General features: G+C 36.6%; 1 protein-coding gene across 7 annotated transcripts in view; it reads right to left on the bottom strand.

Moving 5' to 3' along the window:
• The window catches only part of CDK8 (cyclin dependent kinase 8), a 153,805-nt gene that overhangs the window by 12,161 nt on the left and 118,771 nt on the right, over positions 1-22,873 (bottom strand). For 5 of the 7 annotated variants that reach the window (XM_054528831.2, XM_054528832.2, XM_063714865.1 and 2 more), the window contains 3 exons: positions 10,197-10,254; positions 9,082-9,189; positions 7,723-7,854 (listed from right to left, as the gene is read on the bottom strand). In XM_054528831.2, coding sequence (XP_054384806.1) covers positions 7,723-7,854; positions 9,082-9,189; positions 10,197-10,254 — 298 coding nt within the window. The remainder of the gene's footprint in view (positions 1-7,722; positions 7,855-9,081; positions 9,190-10,196; positions 10,255-22,873) is intronic. The other 2 variants (XM_002824103.6, XM_009248510.4) reach the window with 1 other exon arrangement.

Below are 22,873 nucleotides of genomic sequence, written 5' to 3'. Positions count from 1 at the left end.
GGTGATACCTTTTCTGTGAACTACAGTAAAGCTGCATATGGAGCATGGGAACTACAACCAAAGAAAACTAAACAAAAACAAACAGAAAACCCAAAGAGTATTTGAAATTGGGCACTCGCCTAACATAATCAGCGTAAATTTTTGTGATAAAATATTTTTTATTTTATTTACTTGCTAATTTGCAAGGTCTAATAATTACCCTCTCATGTTAGCACTAATCAGTAAGGTGGTATTCCACCAAGAGACAATGCCTGACCTCAAAACGCCTAAGAATTAACAGCATTTCTACTTTAACAAAGTTTTTCTTTCAAAGTGGTTCTTGATGCCATAAGCAGTATCAGATTTTGCAAATTTAAGTATTTAATACAAAGGACAGGAAACAAAAGCAAAATATTACTGTTAACACGGATTATAAATTCGGCCGGGTGTGGTGGCTCATGCCTGTAATCCCAGCACGTTGAGAGGCTGAGGCGGACGGATCACGAGGTCAGGAAATCAAGACCAGCCTGGCCAACATGGTTAAACCCCGTCTCTACTAAAAATACAAAAATTAGCTGGGCATGGCGGCACGTGGCTATAGTCCCAGCTACTTGGGAGGCTGAGGCAGGAGAATTGCTTGAACCCGGGAGGCAGAGGCTGCAGTGAGCCGAGATCACACCACTGCACTCTAGCCTGGGCGACAGAGCAAGACTCCGTCACAAAAAAAAAAAAAGGGGTTATAAATTCAAATGAATTATTGACAAAAGCCAGGCAAATGGGTTTCTCTGTACACAACAAAGTAAATTCCTTTCATTCACAAGATACAGATTTACTCTCATTCATATTAAATTTGTATTCGAACTATTAGTAGAGGTAAGATCTATCTGCCAATTTAGAATTTAAAGCTGAAAATATTTCATTTCTACTCTTAACAAATCCTACACTAAGTACAATGGTGTGCATATAGCAGACCCTCAACACATGGTTTTTGACTGACCTAACCAATACCTGTGACAAATATAAATAACCAAAGGGAACAAATCAAAATTACTATTTTATCAAAGCTGATTGTTCAGATATGTTAATAACTGTCACTTAAACAGGAAATAAGAAAAAAACCTAAAATGAGAATTACTAAATTCTAAAACCGGAATAGAGATATTTAATTTAATTTAATCTAAAATTTCACACATTTACATTTCAAAGTAACAAGTTAATCATCTATTTACTTAAAGATTCACACTGACTGCAGCAAGTGATTTTAAAAAATGACACCGTATTTATGTATCAGAGAACCAAGCCTAGCCAATACCATCATGTGGAAAAGTCTCATCAAGAAACATAGGCCAACCTATTTTGTTTTTGTCATCAAAAGGTATACGGGAAAATTAATTATTTTGTGATTATTCTTTTTATATGGGTATACCCTATAAATCTAACCTTTGATAATCAATGGCCACTTAGGCAGCTAAGTAGGATCATAAAAAGGGATGATGGATGGCTTTGCATGTTTAAAATTCTACTTACAGCACACCCAATAAACACTGTAACAATTCATCTGGTTAGTTATTAAAAATTCCAAAGAAGAAAATAAAATACGTAAAGGAAAATGAAAGGTAAGTAGTTTAGCTATAATTAAAGCTATACTGCTCTTAGCTGAGCATACTGGCATATGCCTGTAGTCCCAGCTACTCAGGAGGCTGAGGCGGGAGGATCGCTTGAGCCCAGGAGTTTGAATCCAGCCTGGACAACATAGCAAGACCCCATTTCACAGAAAAAATGTATGCAAAGCTACACTGCTTTTTAAAGAAAAAGTCCAGTCAACAGGAAAAATAATTTATTGAACCTTGCTTAACTCCCTCCCATCTAGTAACTCTTCTATCTTTATATCTGCTATTCTCTCTCACCTTTGTCAATTTTACCATTCTTCCTTTCTTCAAAATCCTGACCCATACATTAATCATTAACTCTGAGTCAGCTGATCAGGCTATTATTTCAGATAAATTTCTAATTCTTGTAAATAAGTTTCTTTTTCCTACCTTGTGTTTTTTTTTTTTTTTTCAGATTGTGCCCAATTCATGGAAAGTCTCTTTAGTGTTCACCTGCCTGCCAAACTCCTTATAAAATGGCTTTCCAAATTAAAAACATATAAGTTTCATCTACTTCTCAAAATGTGTGATGCTCATAGGTAGCTACTGAGCTAACCAGGCAAAGGAAATAGTAGGAATTGGCATGCTATACAGACCAAATTGGGAGGAGAAAAGAATTTGCTCAATAATATTTGAATCAACAAGTGTAGTAATAGCAAGCTTCTTGTTTTGATAAAAGGGAAGAAATTCTCATTTTCTGTATTTTAATGTGTATTTCCCACTTAGCAGAACGTCTCATATTTAGTGGCCATTCAGCTATTTGAGGACAAACACCTGAGCTTAAAAGTCCATACTTTAGTAGGACTTTTAGGACTACTTTAGTGGCACTGAATTAGAGATTGATATCCCTTTTTTTAGCCTCTTCCCCAAAGTAAATCAGACAAACAAAAATAAAAAACAAAACACTCAAAAGTGAATGAAACTTTGTTCCTGGATTACAATGTTTACTAATCTATTATTTCCTCTCTTTGGTTTAGTGACTCAGCTTGCAGTTCTGCACAACAGAATAAACCACCACAGCACTACAATCTGTCTGTAGTAGAGGGGCACATGTGAGTTTGATGTGTTCTGATCAGATTTTTTTCCCTATGCTTTTGCTCCTTCTTAGTAGCTTCACTAACAGATGTAACCCCTTCACTAAATGGAATGTATTCAGCAAATTATTTGTATGTTCAACTAGAAAGGCTCTTCTATCACCTGCTCACAATTCAGCTATCAAACAGGGAAGTCAAAATGCTGAGGAAGTTCTTGGTAAGCAGCTTTAATGGTGGTGTGAGAAATCTGTTGAGCATTTTAATCTTTAGGCTACCTCTGTAGGAGACAGGAGGAATTGGGATTGTGTGGTAGAGGCTGGTATTAAGGAAAAGGTTCCATTTTGTAATTCCTTATTCTTATTTTTATTTTATTTTTACTTTTTATGAGACAGAGCCTAGCTCTGCCACCCAGGCTGAAGTGCAGTAGCGTGATCTCTGCTCACTGCAACCTCCGCCTCTCAGGTTCAAGCAATTCTCCTGCCTCAGCTTGCTGAGCAGCTGGGATTACAGGTGCCCGCCACCACGTCTGGCTAACTTTTGTATTTTTAGTAGAGACGGAGTTTCACCATGTTGGTGAGGGTGGTCTCGAACCCCTGACCTCAAGTGATCTGCCCACCTTGGCCTCCCAAAGTGCTAGGATTACAGGTGTGAGCCACCGTGCCTGACCTTATTTTTAGAAACTTAAATTGAAAGTGGTTTGTGTATATTATAAATTTTGAATCAATGTTTCAATAGAAGAAAGTGTTCCCCAACACTGATCTTGGGCAAGCAGGTATACACCAGATGAGGGTGTGGGCTGGAATCACCACTGCTGAGAAAATGGCATTGACCTTGGTTTCAATCCTTTGCACCCAAGTCAGTTCCCTCTGTAACTTCCCGGCCTCAGAGGGCAGCTGTTTTTATTTAAAAGCTTAAAACTTTTTGGCTGGGTGTCGTGGCTCACACCTGTAATCCCAGCACTTTGGGAGGCCAAGGCAGGCGGATCACTTGAGGTCAGGAGTTCGAGACTCACCTGGGCAACATGTCAAAACCCTGTCTCTACTAAAAATAAAAAAATTAGCTGGGTGTGGTGGCACAAGCCTGTAACCCCGGCTACTCGGGAGGCTGAAGCAGAATTGCCTGAATCTGGGAAGCGGAAGTTGCAGTGAGCCAAGATTGCACCACTGCACTCTAGCCTGGGTGACAGAGCGAGACTCTGTCTCTAAATAAATAAATAAAAGCACAGAACTTTTGAATTTAGGGAGATCGAAGAGACGACTCAGGCTAAATTCTCATTTTCAGAAACTGAGGCTAAAGCACTAAATGTGTAAACACACCCCAGAGTGATAGAACTAAGACTACAACTTGGGCTGGTAGTCTTTGTTATTTCTGTTGTTCAAAGATGACTAAATTATTGTATGCATATATTCATACTGTCTTCTCAACTGGACTGTAAATCTCTTCAGGGTAAGGCCCATCATTTGAATTCATATTTGGTCCTCCTAACATAGTAGTTACCCAATAAATGCTTATGTTGGTGAGGAGGAGGAGGGAGGAAAATATGAAGAACGGCCTCTCTCCCAAATCATACAGCCACTGGGACAAGAGAATCTAGCTTCCTAAGTGCTGGTAGTTTAGATTTGTGGCACACCCTCTGCATTAGAACTGCTAGACTGTAGAATATCCTAGTGAGTAAAAGGTTATATAAATCTTAATGCTTCCAATAAGACATAAGCTTCTCAGGAAAAATAATAAGATAATAAACAATGAGCCAGAGTCACAAGTTTCTGTGATAGTATATTTTTTACTCAATTTAAATAAATTCAAGTCGCAGGTGTTCAGTGAATAGGAAATAAGATTAGGCAATCACTTTCTTATTTGTATAGTTTGTTAATATGCTTTACCAAAAGTAACACTGCTTTTAAACGTTCATTTTCTGAGTGGAAGAAATCTCTGTGTATCATATTAGTTTATATATGTCCTTAAATGCATTTAGAGTACACTTGCAAAGAAGATACCCAAATATGTATTTAGGTAATAACATGTATTCCAAAATAGGACTAGAATAAATAATCCTTATTTTTCCTTTTAACTGACTTAAAAAACTAAATATTGTATTAATAATTTTATATTTATAGAAAAGTTACAAAGATAGTATAGAGAATTCCCATATCTAACTGACTTATTTTTCTGTGAAATAAAATGTGATCTTAGAGCATGTGTGAAGATTAATGAACATAAAGATTTTTGGAAATGACATATTGGATTCAAGATTAATATGGGGGAAAGATCACAAACATTGCTCCTTTTCCCTTCTTGAATCTACATTTAATTGACAGCAAAGTCATAAAAGTGTAAATGCACAGTAACAAGAACAGGAGGAGACTGTCAGAGACAAGATTCATGCAAGTATCCAACAAAGAAAACTGAGTTCTCACTACATACTATGTAGGCACTGGTTTACAATGATGAACAGTGAGGTGAGGTCCACCTGTTTTAGTGGAGTTTAGATACCCTTTGAGTCAATGAAGACAATAAGGTAAAAGAAAGTGTGAAGGCAGAGGTAGGTAGGGTGCTATTTTAGACTATGTGATCCGAGAAGTTCTCTCTGAAGAGGTACTATTTTCACTAAGGTCTGAATGAAAAGAAGAAACCGGCCATGTGGAGACCTAGAAGATGGAAGGCAGACAAGACAGTTCAGAGAAGGTCTCAGGACACAGTGCTGTTGTTGAGTGGGAAGCAGACTTTTCCCCTACAATGCTGCAAAGATTTTTTTCTTGGGAATACCAGCTACAAAGTCTGTATTTGAACAGGAGGAGCTGATCCTCCTCCCTACTCGCTATCATCACCCTGGGGCTGCCAGGTACATACAGCATGGGCCAAAAGTTGGAGGACTCTTCCCTGAAGACTTTGGCTTCAGAGGAAAGACCTGCGCCTTCTGGCATTTAGAGGTTACCCCAGGCAATGGTGGCTCTCTGCTGGATCACCCTAAAGTTCTCACTCTATAAGTCCCATGATTTATACAAAGTTCTCAAGCAGTTTTAGTAACCTGATTTTTAAATACAAAGAGACACTCAAGGGTCACCAAACAGTTGAAGAATGCTTGATACATGGAAGGGAGAGATCAAAACATACAATGAAAAGAGTGACTATAAAGAAAACACAGATAATTATTCTGGGAATACTGCAAAATACAAACAAATCAGCAATGTTATCATTGTCTTCATAGATAGTAGGCTTTTCTTTCTATTAAAAAATACAAGATACTATGAAAAAGTAATCAGAGAACAAGAAGAGGTTTTTAGAAATGGATATGACAAAGGCAGAAAAACATGAGAAAAAAAGTAGTATAAAGGATTAATCCAAGAAATTTAACATCTGACGACACTGAGTTGAGGAAAGAGAGAAACAGAAAACATTGAGGAGGAAATCAAAGGACTACACAAGAGAATTTCCCACAGATACAAGATATGAACTTCAGATTGAGTGTGCCCACCAAGTGGTCAGCATATCACTGTGAAATACAAGGATCAGAAATCCTTTTTGTTTCCAGAAAGAAAAAACCCAGGTGGTCTACCAATGACTGGGAACAAGACAGGCAGGAGACTTCATTAGCAATACGGACACTAGAAGGCAATGGAAGGGTGTCATCCAAGTTCTGAGAGAAAAATTCTTTTGTACCTAGAATTGTAAACCCTGGCAAGCTAGCAAGTATAATACCAACCAGCATTTTTCAGAAATACAAGAACTAGAAAATTTACCTCTAAGATACAGTTCCAAAGGAATTTACATGAGAACATACTGTAGCAAAATAAGAAATGAAATCATGAAATCCAGAAAGCAATAGATCTAACCCAGAGGAATAAAAAAGGGAAGAGGCAGGATGAAGTGGCAGAATATGCCTGGAGACCAACCAATCCAAAATAGAAAACCTCAGGATGCAGTTACCCAGTAAAGGAAAAGTGGGTTTAATACCATCCTGGAGGATACAGAACAAGTTAAGGAAACCATAAAGACACAAAATAAAGAAAAGAAGAAAGGTAAAGCACACAAAAAAACTACTTGATGATAATGCAACCAAAGAGAATGAAGCAGAATCAGGTTTGAGTAATGGACAAGCAGTGGTGAAAGGCCTAGCAGCTGAGCATTAAATTCACAACAATTCATAACTTAAGTATAAACAACTGTGGGAACCATGGTTTGCAAACAAAAAAATGTAAACACTGACAAAGTGATGATGATATTACTAATGCTGCTTATAGATTGAGAGGTTGGTAGGGGAAGAAGTGTAAGAGCACTAATTTCCTCATTCTTTATAATAGGGAGGTAACTGATATTATCAAAAACAGAAAAGTGGATTAAAATGTCCTAAAGTGCTAAATTGTTTTTCATAATGTCTTTCCTTTAATTTTAGGAGGCTCTTTTAGAAGTTAGTATTTCTTTTGGTAAAAGAAACATTTGTCTGAAGTTAAAGGACTTCAAAATTGTACTGTTTTATAAATTAAATATAAAATTTTAAATAGAATGCATAATACGATCCCATTTAATTACAAAGATTTTTGATATCTTTCTATGCAGAGAGAAGTATGTGGAATGATATACCCCTATTGCTACTGATAGTATTTCTAGGTAGTAGAATGTTGGGTTAGGCTTTGCTCTTACTTTTATTTTTTATTTATTTATATTTTTTGAGACAGGGTCTCCCCATCGCCTAGGCTGGAGTACAGTGGCGAGATCATGACTCATTGCAACCTTTGCCTACCAGGCTCAAGCGATCCTCCCAGCTCAGCCTCCTGAGTAGCTGGGACTACAGGTGCACACCACCATGCCTGGCTAATTTTTAAAAATTTTTGTAGACACAACGTCTCACTATTTTGCCCAGGCTGGTCTCAAACTACTGGACTCAAGTGATCCACCTGCCTCAGCCTCCCAAAGTGCTTGGTTTACAGGCATGAGCCATCACACCCAGTCTGCTCTTACTTTTATAATTTGCTATACTACTTAATTTAAAAATATATAGGAATATGTGTCTTTTAAAGAAACTTTTAAAAATTCATGGAATTTTAATTAGTTCTACTCACCAATAGCTTTGGTATAATGCCTTGCTCCAAGAAGTAGTTCAGGGGCTCGGTACCAGAATGTAACAACCACTGGATCCAAATCTGCTAAAGGCTTCAAAGGTGAATTAAATAATCGGGCAAAGCCCATGTCGGCTGTAAAATAAAAAATAAAAAAAAATCATGCTAAGTAAATGGTTTTTACAAATCTAACCAATTAGTCTAATTTAACATCTTATTCAGTAAGATGAAAAATGTGCTCAATTCTAGGGGAAGAAACCCACAAAACATCCATTTTAGAAGTCTACGTAAAGCAAGTTTGAAAGCTCCATTCTCTTCAAATTACTGTTACCCAGTTCTTCAATGGGGTTATAGTCAAGCTCTGCTGCCTGAGGTCAGGGGTGACCTTGCTTCTCTGGGCAGATTTTTCTTTCCATGTGTCACCCCACCGTTAGGGACAGGGTTGTTGAGCTGCATTTCCATTCTTAGTACTGGTCACAAGCACCAGGAAATGGGATCAGTTAGAGTAAGACTTTCCATTATTTCCATCAACAAGCCTGTTCACTGGTGTAATTAATCAGAAGCTGACTATGCAATATTTTAACACCATTATTTCCCCCATTACTTGGGTTGAATTTCACTAACTTAATTTTAAGGAATCACAGTATTTTTTTTAAAAGCTAGGTAAGACTTTAAAAGTCATCTAATTAAATCACCTCCTTCTCCAGATGAATATGGTTCAAGAAGTTAGGTGATTTGACAAAGGTACAAACTCATACCTCAGAGCTAGAACTGAGATTAGATACAGTTCGTCATGGCATTTAACACAGTTTAACATGTAGTGTAGTTATTCGGGCATGGCTGTTTATCCTGCTATACCATAATCTTTTAAAGGCAAAAATTGTGTCTCTTTCATATCTATGCCTAATAGTATCATGTACAGTTGTCATTACACACAGCTTTTGCCTAATACATGTTGAATGATCACTATTCATACCACCTATTCAAAAATTTCAAAATTCACCCACCATTTGATAAGTTTAATTCTATTTTCCTAATACACATTTTTTAATGAAGTAGGCCTTACTATAATCACCTTAATTACAAAGGTAAAAAAAAAAAAACCCAAAAGTTGGCAAATAATTAAAACTATGAATAAGATTACTAAATACTGATTTACAGAACTAGTATTTCTTCTTAAATGTGAATGCTTTAAGACGTAGTGTTCCCCAAACCTGACATCACATATATTACATAGAAGTATAATTCCAAACTAGATTGTTTTAGTGTATTATATAAATTTTCCCTAAATTATACAGTAAAGAACACTTTTGTAATTACTGTTCAGCTGGCTCTTTTCTATTTTGCATGCTTTGAACTTACATTTGAATTTGATGCCGCGAAAATGGACTGGAGAGATTCCTTTAAAAGCACATGTAAAGACTGAACAGGCATTTTGGAGGGCACTAGGGTGAGTGCTGACAGGGTCTGCTTCTCAAGAAAAGCCAAACTTGGAGTACGTTAAGGCATATCAAATGTTCTCATAACTAAACATTTGCAAAGTTTTATCAAAAACAGAGTATTTTAAGAGTCTAATTAGAAGTGGAAAGTGAGATCTGGGGGGATTTATAAGGAAGAATATTAGAAGGATTAAGAACACACATGTGTTTCTTTGTTGGTGAAGTGATACAAATCAGCTGTTACTTCCAATTTATATTAAATCTTGTGATCAGAAGTTACTATTTGTTACAATCCTGATGTCTTTAAATTAATACAATTTAAACATTTCTTCTACAAATACACAAAACAAACTAAATATATGTGACAAACACAACTTGGAAATGACAATGAAAAAAAATCAGATTAAATAAATTTAGTTTTATCCTTACAGATTATCAGACCAGAAGTGGGTAAAATTTTGCTTTCTTTGATATGTAAGAAAATAGAGCTATCAGAAAATATGTACAGAATGCCCATTATTTTTTCCCATCAGGCAAAGGCCTACTACAAGACAGTCTTGTTAGAACTTAAGGTTCTGTACCTATCCAGCCTCATGGTTTTCCCTAGAGTTTGTATTAATAACTCCTAATCTAGACGAGGTCAACAGAAGCATATGTGCTCATCTAATCTGACTCAAGTGAACACGACTGATAGTAGAATTATTAGCATGCTGTATGTATGCCCTTGTGACTAAAGGTGAGGCTGGCCTCTAACAGAGATAGAAGCCCCTCACCTCTATAGGCTATTTTTAATGAAAGCAGAGGTTTCTGGGAAACTTGCACAGTTTCATAATTAGAATGCTTCAGTCTTTAGGAGTGTCTGACACCTTTCAAGAGTGTGAAACATTTTTCACTTTTATGCATACTCTTTAGAAATGGCTTCAATCACATGGAACTACATGAATATATGCATATTATAGCAAAAATTAGAAGTGATATAGCTGCCTGCAAAAGTTTTAAAAGAGTGCTACACTGTGACTTAGCAAAGATATAACATACCAATTTTTACTCTTCCTCGCTCAGGACCTTCACCCATAACTAAAATATTAGCAGGTTTCTGTGGAAACAAAATAGTGTTTTTTTTCAGTAGACAGTAGTGGTTTCTTTTAAATAGACAATATGCCAATATAACACAAATCCACCTTTTAAAAAATCTCATTTATTCAAAAATTAAAACCAAATACAGGAAGTCACCAAAGAAACTGTGCATGTATATATGCAAAGCGGTATGCAAATTTCATGAAGGCCCAGATATGGCAGTGCTTTTCTCCACAGAAGGCTGAGGCTTTTCTTGGCCCTCTTATCAATCTGTTTTCACTACTGGCAAGCATCTCACAAAGTCATGTTGTGGTTCCTTCTCACTCTTTCAAGTATATAAAATGTCTTGCTCTGACTTTAAAGGAAAAATGAATTGAGAAAGATGATTTAATACCAAGTAGCAAATTAATTACAGGCAAGGAATCACCAGAAATCCTTTTTTGGAAATGACAAAGTATGCACCTACATTTAAATAAATGAATTATTGAGAAATTTAATAAAGTACTTTAGAAACAAGTTAGTAAAGTAATAGGAATTTTTCATGACAGGAACAGTTTTGAGGTTTTCAGTTTTAAGTGAAAAAGTAAGCTAAAATTTAAAGTAAGAGTTTACAAAGGTTTCAGTTTTTAAATCTTTAAAATATATACTGATTGTCATCTACAGTCTTTTATGGTGGTATCTACTACACTAATGAATAAAGGCTGCCCTTTCTTCAGGAAAGGGAAGGAGGAGCAGAAGGAGTAAGGAGGGGATGAGGGGAGAGAAATCAGAGAGGGGAAGAAAAAGGCAATTGGTTTACTCCTTACTCACTCTACTATCCTGCTATCTACTTGATTTGACTTGAATTCTACCGGTCTGCTAAATAAAAGTGAAACTAGATTGAACACCTCTTCGGGTATTGACATAAATCACTTTAAAATCAAAGATTATAATGAAGTCTGTTTATAGTGGTAACCATTTCACAGGCTTTTCTAACCCTATATAGTGATGGTCCCTAAGCTATTACTGCCAACGTTTAATGTGTAGTATACTAGCCTATCACCTACCAAAGATAGTTATTCCCAGCCAAAAAAAAAGGTATTGCTGAAATGGCAGCACTGACATCTCAGAGGTTAAAAACTCCTACAATTTTTTAAGTTGAGTCCACTCGGCACCAGAGAGGTTAAATGACTTGCCCTAAATATAATCAGCAAGACTGGGTAGCAGCAGAGTCTACCCTGTCTTTGAATAGTCTGGGGCTCCCTTCCTAATTTATCATCCTGAAAGTAATTTTATGTAGCAATTTTTGGAATTAATATGTACTGCTGTAATAATAATAATACTGATGTTTTATTCACAAAAAAACCTCAGAACCTCTATCACTACCACACACACACACACACACACACACACACACACACACACCACACACTTCTAACCACAACACTAACAGTATTCCCCGGGAGCTACACACAGGTGCTACCCAGGACAAATAAAATTGTTTTCATGCACCACGGTAATCAATCAAGACTGGTTAGTTTCTGTGGTCTCTTAGGGCCCGGCCTACTTCAGAGAGAAGCCAGATTTCTGAGATAGTGCAAAATGCTGAAGGCAGAGAAAGGCTTTCCAAATGGAATCAGGCAGCATTTCTATTTGCTAAAGGCTTACTCCCAATTCACAATGTGGGCTCAGGAAGAAACTTCCATGTTTATGCTAGAACTCTCCTCTCATGGTTCTTCAGAGCAGGACTCCCTAAACACCTGTTGAATATACTCCCTATTCTTTAACCCCATTTTGAATCTCTTCCCATCAAATTCATCTTCAGTTCTGCTGCCAGGGTCATTTTCATAAAAGACAAATCTGATTATGTTACTCTCTTATTAGAACCTTCCACATGGAAAATTATTACAAGAAGACTAGGTAAAAACAGCAGAACACAAAATGATATATAGACTGTGATTAGAACTAGGTTAAAAAAAAAGTTCCTGTGAATAAGGACTAGAAGAATAAAACTGTAGAGCAATAGAGGTATGAATGAACCTTTTCAAAAGGGTCTTTGCTTTCGCTATGTTTTATGACTTATCAAAATGTTATTTTGGTTGGGTGCAGTGGCTCATGCCTGTAATGCCAGTACTTTGGGAGGATGAGGCAGCAGGGCTGCCAGAGTCCAGGAGCTCAAGGCCAGCCTGGGCAACACAGTATGACCCCACCTCAACAAAAATTTTTTTTTTTTAATTAGCCAGGCGTGGTAACACACGCCTGTAGTTCCTGCTGAGGTGAGAGGATTGCTTGAGCCTGGGAGGTAGAGACTGCAGTGAGCCGTGATCATGCCACTGCACTCCAGCCTGGGCAACAGAGTGAGACCCTATCTCAAAAAAACAAAAACAAAAAAAAAGGCTGGGCACGGGGGCTCATGCCTGTAATCCTAGCACTTCAAGAAGCCAAGGTGGGCGGGTCACCTGAGGTCAGGGGTTCGAGACCAGCCTGGACAACATGACGAAACCCTATCTCTACTAAAAAATACAAAAATTAGCTGGGCGTGGTGGTGTGTGCCTGTAATCCCAGCTACTCGGGAGCCTGAGGCAGGAGAATCACTTGCACCTGGGAGGCGGAGATTGCAGTGACCTGAGATCAGGACATTGCACTCCAGCCTGTGTGACAGAGTGAGACTCAGTCTATAAAAAAAAAGAACACCTACTTCTACTTTAACTTTGATTGGTACTCCCCCACTCCTGCATAAGGTCCAGTCCTTGTGATGGAATGCAAAGCACCTGGCAGGCTGCTTCCCATCACCTGCAGCCCTGTCTTCCCCTGCTTCCCACTGCTCCTGCTGCATGCATGTTTTCATGTTTTTGCCATCCTTTGAATAGACTGCAACCTTTCACAACTATGTCATCACTATGCCATTTTCTGTCCCTAACCTTTCTTCTGCTCTAAAATTGGATTTTCCCCCTCTCCCTTAATGACAGAAGTAATACACAAACATTTTCTCAATTAAACAATTCGAACTATAAAGCTGCACACAGTTAAAAGTCCCTTTTACCACCCATCCCTCCTTTACCCTACCCCAAATCCCACTACCTTCTCCAGACGTACAAGTTGATTAGTTAGATTGCTGTGACTGATTTTTCTAACACCGGAGTGTTCAATCCTAAAAGATTCTCTCCATATCTGGCAAAAGCACAATGAATACATGCACATGTCTCTCCTCTGTCTATCAGAGATGGAGTGGAAAAGATCTCACTCTCACACCATCTTTTTTTCTCCTTCCCTCTTTTTAAACACATTTTCTTACTCATTCAGCAGCTAGGACACAGATCTGAAAAGCCCTGGAATGGATGGTATTGGCTTGGCACTTGATGAAGGGGAAAATCCCTCTCTTGCTTTTCATTTCAGGTTTCTTTTATTCTAGACTTACTGAACTGGTCAAGTTCTAAATCTAAGTTTGACCACTGGTGGGGGGATAAGTAGTATCTTTGTCAAGGTCCGACCTAGTATTAGAGTTTGGGGTCCAAGCTCCAGTTAATAATTAAAAAATTACTTTGCTAGGTAACTCACTACCTACTGCGCCATCTGAAGCAGATTCCACCTTACCAGAATCTCACTTGTATCCCAACACTCTCTCTTAAGTGAATTCAGATTCCGTTTGGGCATGCTATAGCCATAAACAAAAGAAAATGGTCTTAAGTGCTGTTGTAATAGCACTATTTAGAAATGACAGGTCCCTCCTCATGTTACTTTCCATTAACACTGCATATGCCCCAGGGAAAGATAGTATGATTTAGTAGACAAATCAAACTCTACATTTCTTCTTTTCTGAATGTAATCTAAGAGAATCTTAAGAGAAAAACACAGGAAAGGCCCTAATGATGACTACTCTTGTCACAGGTTCTGTTTTGTTGTTTAATCAGTATTAAGGAAGACTTCAAAAGACTTGATGAATAATTTTTCTTTTAGTACTTAATGCAATGTTGAAACAATATTCTACTTGCCCAAAAAACTAATTTCTTGATATATATTTCTTTCTTTTTCTTCCTCGTCTATCAGTAGCAGAATTTGGTAGCAGTTTTGAAGCTCTAGCGCCAAAACTTTACATGAAGTGATTAGAGGTAACTTTGGTAAATAATCTCTGATCTTTTATATGCTATCAAACACAATCACCTTAAAAGAACATACAGAACTTTGCTGGTGACATTCTGATGAGGCATATACTCCATTAAACTGTATTTGTTGCCATGGAGATCAGAAATCCTACATGATTTAAATTATAATATCATGGCAACATCTTCAAGTACAGCAAAGCCATAAACAGAAATGACAGATCATCCTTGATTGCCAGCTGAAAAAATGATATAAGTCAATGAGATACTACTGTTTGAAGCAATGGGTTCCCTTATCTAATTGTTGTTTTATTTCTCCCAGGCTTTTCTTCTTCTTTTTGCTGCTGCACTCCCAAAAAACTCATTGATATTTCCTAAAGCAGATGTTTGTATTGCAGGGACAACCATTCTGGCAGAAGCTTTCTGTTCTCCAGCATCTGTCATGCTGGAGAAGAGTGCACCAATGATTTTGGCATACACCAAGGATAGCAAATTGGTTTCGTTTTAGGAGCCAACTCTGATGGAAAAATAAAGAATTCAAAAAGCTCTATCTTGAAAAAGACAAGAACTGGGTTGATGAAGAAAATGCAGCATTTATCAGAGCTATCTGACATATGAAGTGGAGGATGGTGTCACATCTGCCAGGTTAACGGCAATAACTTTATTCCAGGGGTGAAATGAAGTCTTCAGATATTTACTGATGTATCAAGGCAAATTGGAGATTTTGAGTCAACAGGAAAAGTTGATTCTTGATGGATCTCTCTATTAAAAGAAGACAATGATCCATAAGAAACTATATTGTCAGTGCTTTTCTCTGTCATTTGTCCAGAATTAAACTTCCACAAATGTGTAAATAACACAGCCTGGTGGTAAACTTTCTAGTTACTCTATGATTATTTTGTACAATACACACTGAAGGGACTGAGTGACACATATCTCACATTTCAAAAGTCCTATGAGATTCAAAAGCAGGCAGCAAAGTCTTTTTTTTTTTTTATTTTGATTTTCTTTTTTTTTATTTTTTTTTATTTTTTTTATTTTTTATTTTTTATTTATTTTTTTCTTTTATTATTATTATTATTATTATTATTATTATTATTATACTTTAGGTTTTATGGTACATGTGCGCAATGTGCAGGTAAGTTACATATGTATACATGTGCCATGCTGGTGCGCTGCACCCACCAACTCATCATCTAGCATTAGGTATATCTCCCAATGCTATCCCTCTCCCCTCCCCCCACCCCACAACAGTCCCCAGAGTGTGATGTTCCCCTTCCTGTGTCCATCTGTTCTCATTGTTCAATTCCCACCTATGAGTGAGAATATGCGGTGTTTGGTTTTTTGTTCTTGCGATAGTTTACTGAGAATGATGATTTCCAATTTCATCCATGTCCCTACAAAGGACGTGAACTCATCATTTTTTATGGCTGCATAGTATTCCATGGTGTATATGTTCCACATTTTCTTAATCCAGTCTATCATTGTTGGACATTTGGGTTGGTTCCAAGTCTTTGCTATTGTGAATAATGCCGCAATAAACATACGTGTGCATGTGTCTTTATAGCAGCATGATTTATAGTCCTTTGGGTATATACCCAGTAATGGGATGGCTGGGTCGAATGGAATTTCTAGTTCTAGATCCCTGAGGAATCGCCACACTGACTTCCACAAGGGTTGAACTAGTTTACAGTCCCACCAACAGTGTAAAAGTGTTCCTATTTCTCCACATCCTCTCCAGCACCTGTTGTTTCCTGACTTTTTAATGATTGCCATTCTAACTGGTGTGAGATGGTATCTCATTGTGGTTTTGATTTGCATTTCTCTGATGGCCAGTGATGGTGAGCATTTTTTCATGTGTTTTTTGGCTGCATAAATGTCTTCTTTTGAGAAGTGTCTGTTCAAACCCACAGCCAATATCATACTGAATGGGCAAAAACTGGAAGCATTCCCTTTGAAAACTGGCACAAGACAGGGATGCCCTCTCTCACCACTTCTATTCAACATAGTGTTGGAAGTTCTGGCCAGGGCAATTAGGCAGGAGAAGGAAATCAAGGGTATTCAATTAGGAAAAGAGGAAGTCAAATTGTCCCTGTTTGCAGATGACATGATAGTATATCTAAAAAACCCCATTGTCTCAGCCCAAAATCTCCTTAAGCTGATAAGCAACTTCAGCAAAGTCTCAGGATACAAAATCAATGTGCAAAAATCACAAGCATTCTTATACATCAATAACAGACAAACAGAGAGCCAAATCATGAGTGAACTCCCATTCACAATTGCTTCAAAGAGAATAAAATACCTAGGAATCCAACTTACAAGGGATGTGAAAGACCTCTTCAAGGAGAACTACAAACCACTGCTCAATGAAATAAAAGAGGATACAAACAAATGGAAGAACATTCCATGCTCATGGGTAGGAAGAATCAATATCATGAAAATGGCCATCCTTCCCAAGGTAATTTACAGATTCAATGCCATCCCCATCAAGCTACCAATGACTTTCTTCACAGAATTGGAAAAAACTACTTTAAAGTTCATATGGAACCAAAAAAGAGCCCGCATCGCCAAGTCAATCCTAAGCCAAAAGAACAAAGCTGGGGGCATCACACTACCTGACTTCAAACTATACTACAAGGCTACAGTAACCAAAACAGCATGGTACTGGTACCAAAACAGAGATATAGATCAATGGAACAGAACAGAGCCCTCAGAAATAATGCCACATATCTACAAGTATCTGATCTTTGACAAACCTGACAAAAACAAGAAATGGGGAAAGGATTCCCTATTTAATAAATGGTGCTGGGAAAACTGGCTAGCCATATGTAGAAAGCTGAAACTGGATCCCTTCCTTACACCTTATACAAAAATCAATTCAAGATGGATTAAAGACTTAAATGTTAGACCTAAAACCATAAAAACCCTAGAAGAAAACCTAGGCATTACCATTCAGGACATAGGCATGGGCAAGGACTTCATGTCTAAAACACCAAAAGCAATGGCAACAAAAGCCAAAATTGACAAATGGGATCTAATTAAACTCAAGAGCTTCTGCACAGCAAAAGAAACTACCATCAGAGTGAACAGGCAACCTACAAAATGGGAGAAAATTTTCGCAACCTACTCATCTGACAAAGGGCTAATATCCAGAATCTACAATGAACTCCAGCAAATTTACAAGAAAAAAACAAACAACCCCATCAAAAACTGGGCGAAGGACATGAACAGACACTTCGCAAAGTCTTAAATAGACACATACTCAGTAAGTTTCACAAACTGTTTTACTGAAATCTTCTAAAGAGTTAAGTGATAGAGATAAATCTGGAAATCCAGTGATGAAATCTTTATAATACAGTTTTTCATCTTTTTTTCAGGGGTATGAATTTTTTACCTCTAATACTAAAGTTTACTCCACTAGTACTGCTGAACACCTTTAAGCTCAAGGAGAAATTACCCACTTCTAGTAAAGTTGTTTCTTGCCTTCCTCTGTTTAAATTTGAAAAAAAGCATGGAATTCTTAACCAATTCTGTTTCCTGATAAAAACAACATGTATGTTACTTATAAACACCTAACTTCATTCTCTACAGTAAACAGTTCAAATACTATACATTCATTCTTATGTTCACTGAATTAAGAGGCACTGACGATCAACAGAGACACAAACAAACAGTTCCTGCCCTCTAAGAGGTCATAGTCTAGACTAAATGGATGAGATAAATTCAGGAATGGGAGAGCTTCACAGATGTGGCTGCCTGGCATCTGAGGAACAGAGTGCCTCCAGGACTCACTGAGATCCTGCATGCAAAAGCCACAGAGCTGGGGCTGCACCCTCTGTTGGGGGATAAGGGGAGCACTCAGAATGTGCCACACACTGGCAGTACTCAAAAATCATAGGGATATTAACTAGTTTCTGACTTACCTAAGAAGTCCCCTTTCAGGGGGAATGAAAGTTATTTGACTGTCATCTTCAATGCAAATCAAAGTATTTTATAAAACAAGGACTAACTTCACAAGAGTAATAGTGCTAATAAAAGATGACATTTTCTTTTTATAATTCCCTCTTATTTTTCTCCAATCCATTCTACTAACCCTACCTTTTGCTTTCGTCTATTCCTATTAATACCAAGTTAAACTAAAATGGTCTTTCATCAATGGTCTATCATCAAACATATTTAAAATAATAAACATTGTTCAGATTAGCTTTAAATTAGTATCCTTAAAACCCGAGGGTTTTTTCTTTTTTTTCTGCAGATACTATGGGGTTTTCAGCTTTTAAATTACAAAATTCTTAAGCTGCCTATTTTAGGCAACTGAGGCATAGCACACTAGTTTAAGTGCTAAGAGATCAATATGGGATAGAACCTTCTATTTTCACTGACACAAAGATCATTTACTTCCTGTAGCAGAGCCTAGCACAGGCAATATTACTTCCTTAAAAATGCAACATGGATGTACAGTACAAAAACTGCATGGCAAGAGAAAACACTTTTCAATTGCTGGGCACAGATACAACTTACTTCTAATAAAGAATGTGTACACATATTAATATATGTGTATATATCTTTTAATAGATGGAAATGGATTTTTTCAAATCTGATTAATTGCATTTTTGCAAAGCTGTAAAATTTTATAACAGTTTAAACAAATTCTAATGAGTCAAGTAAGAAAGAAGAGATAACTAAGCTGAACACTAGAAGGCTGAATAACATCAAGGAGACCAAATGCATCTTAAAGGAGAAGTATCAAGGCACAGAGACAGTATCGAAACCTTTTAGCTTTCAAAATAGTTCCTTTCTTTCATTATTATTAATTTAACTCGATTTATTAAAAAGTGAACCTAGCTTATATTCAAATCTGAAAATCACCCTAATTCCAATTATTATTCTAAACGATGTTAATTTATAGATTTGGTGGTATAACAAAACTAACTTTGCTTTGTGTACTATCTTCCCAAGTATTACTTCCTTGACAAATCTAGATGTTTGTGTATTACTTTTACTAACTATACTGTATTCTTCTATTAATAGACACTTGGTTATGCCACTCCCACCCCCTACTTTTGGCAGTAACCCTAACGATGTTCCCATTGCCAGTGTAAAATTATGCTTCTCACCCATCCCCCAAAGCCCTGATACATGCACCATATAATTTCCTTGGGATAAAATCTCAAAAGTAGAATGATCAGATCAAATCATGCTAACAGATTTATTGTTCGAAAACTGGACTTTAAAAAACTTTTAAAATGTAATAATATCTCCTATAAATCATATTTTATCAGTTACAGACATCTTCATTCTGTTCTACAGCCATAAATGCTCCATTGTGTGCATATTTTATGCCATAGTTTACTCAGTGTCATATGCTTGCATGCTTAAGTGGTTTCCAGTATCTTGTAATTAAGAAACAATGCTGCAATGAACTAACTTTGTGCATATATGTTTACACTGTCATGGTATATTTTTAGGACAAATTCCTAAAAGCAGAATTTACTGTGTGGAAAGATATATGCATAGGTAGATTTGTTACGTATCATCAAATTTACTTCTCCAGGTGTTGAATCATTTTGCATTTCCATTTGCAATATAAAAGGGTGTCTGTATCTTAAGAGTGATAGGCCTATCTTTTGGTGAGCCTGGACAGTGAGCAGGCAGTGAAGCTGGGCAACATCCTCCTCTTCATCAACTCCAAAACACAGTACACCTTGGGTTTTCAAGAGATTTTCGTGTTTTGTTTTCTAAGCTTCAAAGGTAATACATGCTCAATGGATAAAATTCATAAAATGAAGAAAAGCACAATGAAAACAAAATCATCTATGATCTCTGAACTAACAATAATCACTTTAAATATTCTGGAGTAATCTTTTTGTTTTTTTTTCTCCTTATAAAATTTAAAAGGCATCAAACTAAATATATTGTTTGCATCCTTCCCATTTAGTATTATATCATTAAAATTTTTAATGTGGAAATTACTCTTCTAATAGAATCTTTACAAAATTACTTTTCTGATATGGATTTACCATAATTTATATAGCTCCTTTCCTATTAAACATTAAGGTTGTTCCTAGGTCCTTAAATTAAAAAAAATGCCTTGAAAAGATTTCTGCATGCATCTATCAAAAATTCCTAAAATTGCTGGGTAAAGAATATAAACATTTTTAAGGTTTTTTTATACGTATTAACAGATTTTGTGAATTCAACATTATCATTTATAGAAATAACACCAAGTATAATAAAATCAATCTGTAAAACCAAAAGCAATGTATATCTCATATCTACATCATATAATTTTATTAGCTTGATATATAATGTAACATATTTTAATTTGCACACCTTTCATTGGTAATCATATGTTATGACTTACTCTGTAGTTTTGTTTTATTGACAAGACTTTTATTAAGCTAACATATTCATGCTGATTCTCTATATTCTAGATAGTAAAGGTATATTAAATTATTTTTGCCATTTTCCTAATATATTGCTTTTCTCTTGCTATTAAATCTTATAATTACATTTCATATACTATAAGAGTGTTTTTACTAGAGCTTTTATATTCAGCCTATTTATCATATCTTTAGTGATATTTGTCAGTTCTTAAATAGGAATTTACCACCTGCTGTAGCTGGACTAAATATGCTAATTTTCTTATATACATTTAATATACTATGATCCACATGGGCTAGACAGTAGTTTAATATACAAGTAATAATAACAAAAATTTAATTAAAGCAAGAAAATTCTTCTCTCTACTTAATGACGATAATGAGCAAGGCCCTTTCTTTATTGTGAAATAGCTTCTGGAGTCTTATAAGTTCTCATAACAGCATGAATCTATTCATGAATTTTTTTTTTGAGACGGAGTCTCGCTCTGTTGTCCAGGCTGGAGTGCAGTGGCGTGATCTCCAATCACTGCAAGCTCCGCCTCCTGGGTTCACACCATTCTCCTGCCTCAGCCTCTCGAGCATCTGGGACTACAGGTGCCCACCACCACGCCCAGCTAATTTTTTGTATTTTTTTTTTTTTTTTTTTTTTTTTTTTAGTAGAGAAGGGGTTGTTTCACCGTGTTAGCCAGGATGGTCTCGATCTCCTGACCTCGTGATCCGCTCGCCTCAGCCTCCCAAAGTGCTGGGATTACAGGCGTGAGCCACCGTGCCTGTTCTATTCATAAAATTTTTTAACACTTCTGATACTTAATGAAACACACACTATCTCTTTTCCCCTCTAGAACATAACACATGCTTTTGTAGGAAAGTTAATTTTCAAATACAATTAAGAAAATACAATTAGCTACTCAAATTTAACTACTTTTTTTGATAAATATTTTTGTTGATATATTTACACTGTATTTTATTTCCACTATTTTATAGTCTGCTTTTGTCTGTAACACTGAAACATTATTTAAACTTACCAAAAAAAATTTTTTAATGACTACATAACAGTTCACCTTTACTATGTGTCATAATTCAATGAAACTATTCTCTAGTTGTTAGACATGTAAATATTTTATAATTTGTAATTAGTACCATTAATTCTGTGATGGCCCTTGCACCATTCTTTATAATATCTTTAAGAAGGTTTGTTAAAAGATTGTTATATCAAAAGGAATGAGTTTTTTTTTATTCTTGATAATTCTTGCTTTCTAGAAAGGCTGTAATTATGTCCAGCAGTTAGTGTTCCTTCATTCATACAACACAGCAAAGGCCAATTATCCATTAGGTACCATTCTTGGCATGTCATAGAGGGTAACAAAACAGACACTGTATCTATCACATAAGGAAGACGGACATTAGAAAATGCAAACAAATATATGTAAAAAAAACTACCAATTATGATTAGTACAATGAAAGAAAAAGAGAATTAGAATAATGGGGGCACTAGTGTGTACAGGATGGTGAGGGAAGGTCTCCCTGAGGTGACGTTTAAGGATTGAAGGATGAGAAGGAACTAGCCAGAGGAAAGGGTTACTTACGTGTGTGGTACCTAAGCAGGTGTGGACAGAAGAACTTTTCAAACAGAAGTTAAAACAAGAAGGCTCTGAAGTGGTAAATACCTGGGTTTATTCAAGAAGGCATTTGTGGGTATGGCATAATTCACAGGGGTACACTGGCAGGAAATGTGGTTGCAAAGATAGGTGGGGGCCAGGCAGTGCAGGGTCTGTTGCAGAAAAAAATGCTCCTTTTATCTTTAAAAGGAAATTTCACTGAAGAGTTTTAAAGGAGGGAGTGATGGTTTGACAACAGCAACATGAATGTTAGTTATGTGCCAAGTCCTCTACACAGGTTAATTTTACAGATGAGATGACTAAGGCCCGAAAGGCCTCAGCTGAACTGAGACCTTACATTAGCAGTTCATACTGGCTCATCAGTAGCAGAGCTGGGGTTCAAATACAGGGAGTGTGGGTCCAGAATCCGCCCTCTTAACTACTGCATTATACTGTCAGTGCACTGTCAACAACTGAGCACTACCATTTAATAGGAGAAATGGCATCTCCTAAATTTCAATGTATAACTTTACTAATAAAATTGAACTTTTAAAAAATACATGTTTATACACACAAAC

The sequence above is a fragment of the Pongo abelii genome, chromosome 14 (assembly GCF_028885655.2).
Source record: "Pongo abelii isolate AG06213 chromosome 14, NHGRI_mPonAbe1-v2.0_pri, whole genome shotgun sequence".
In the NCBI taxonomy this organism is placed as follows: domain Eukaryota; kingdom Metazoa; phylum Chordata; class Mammalia; order Primates; family Hominidae; genus Pongo; species Pongo abelii.
The sequence above is the reverse complement of the archived record's forward strand: the minus strand, read 5'-3'. Positions and strand labels throughout refer to the sequence as shown.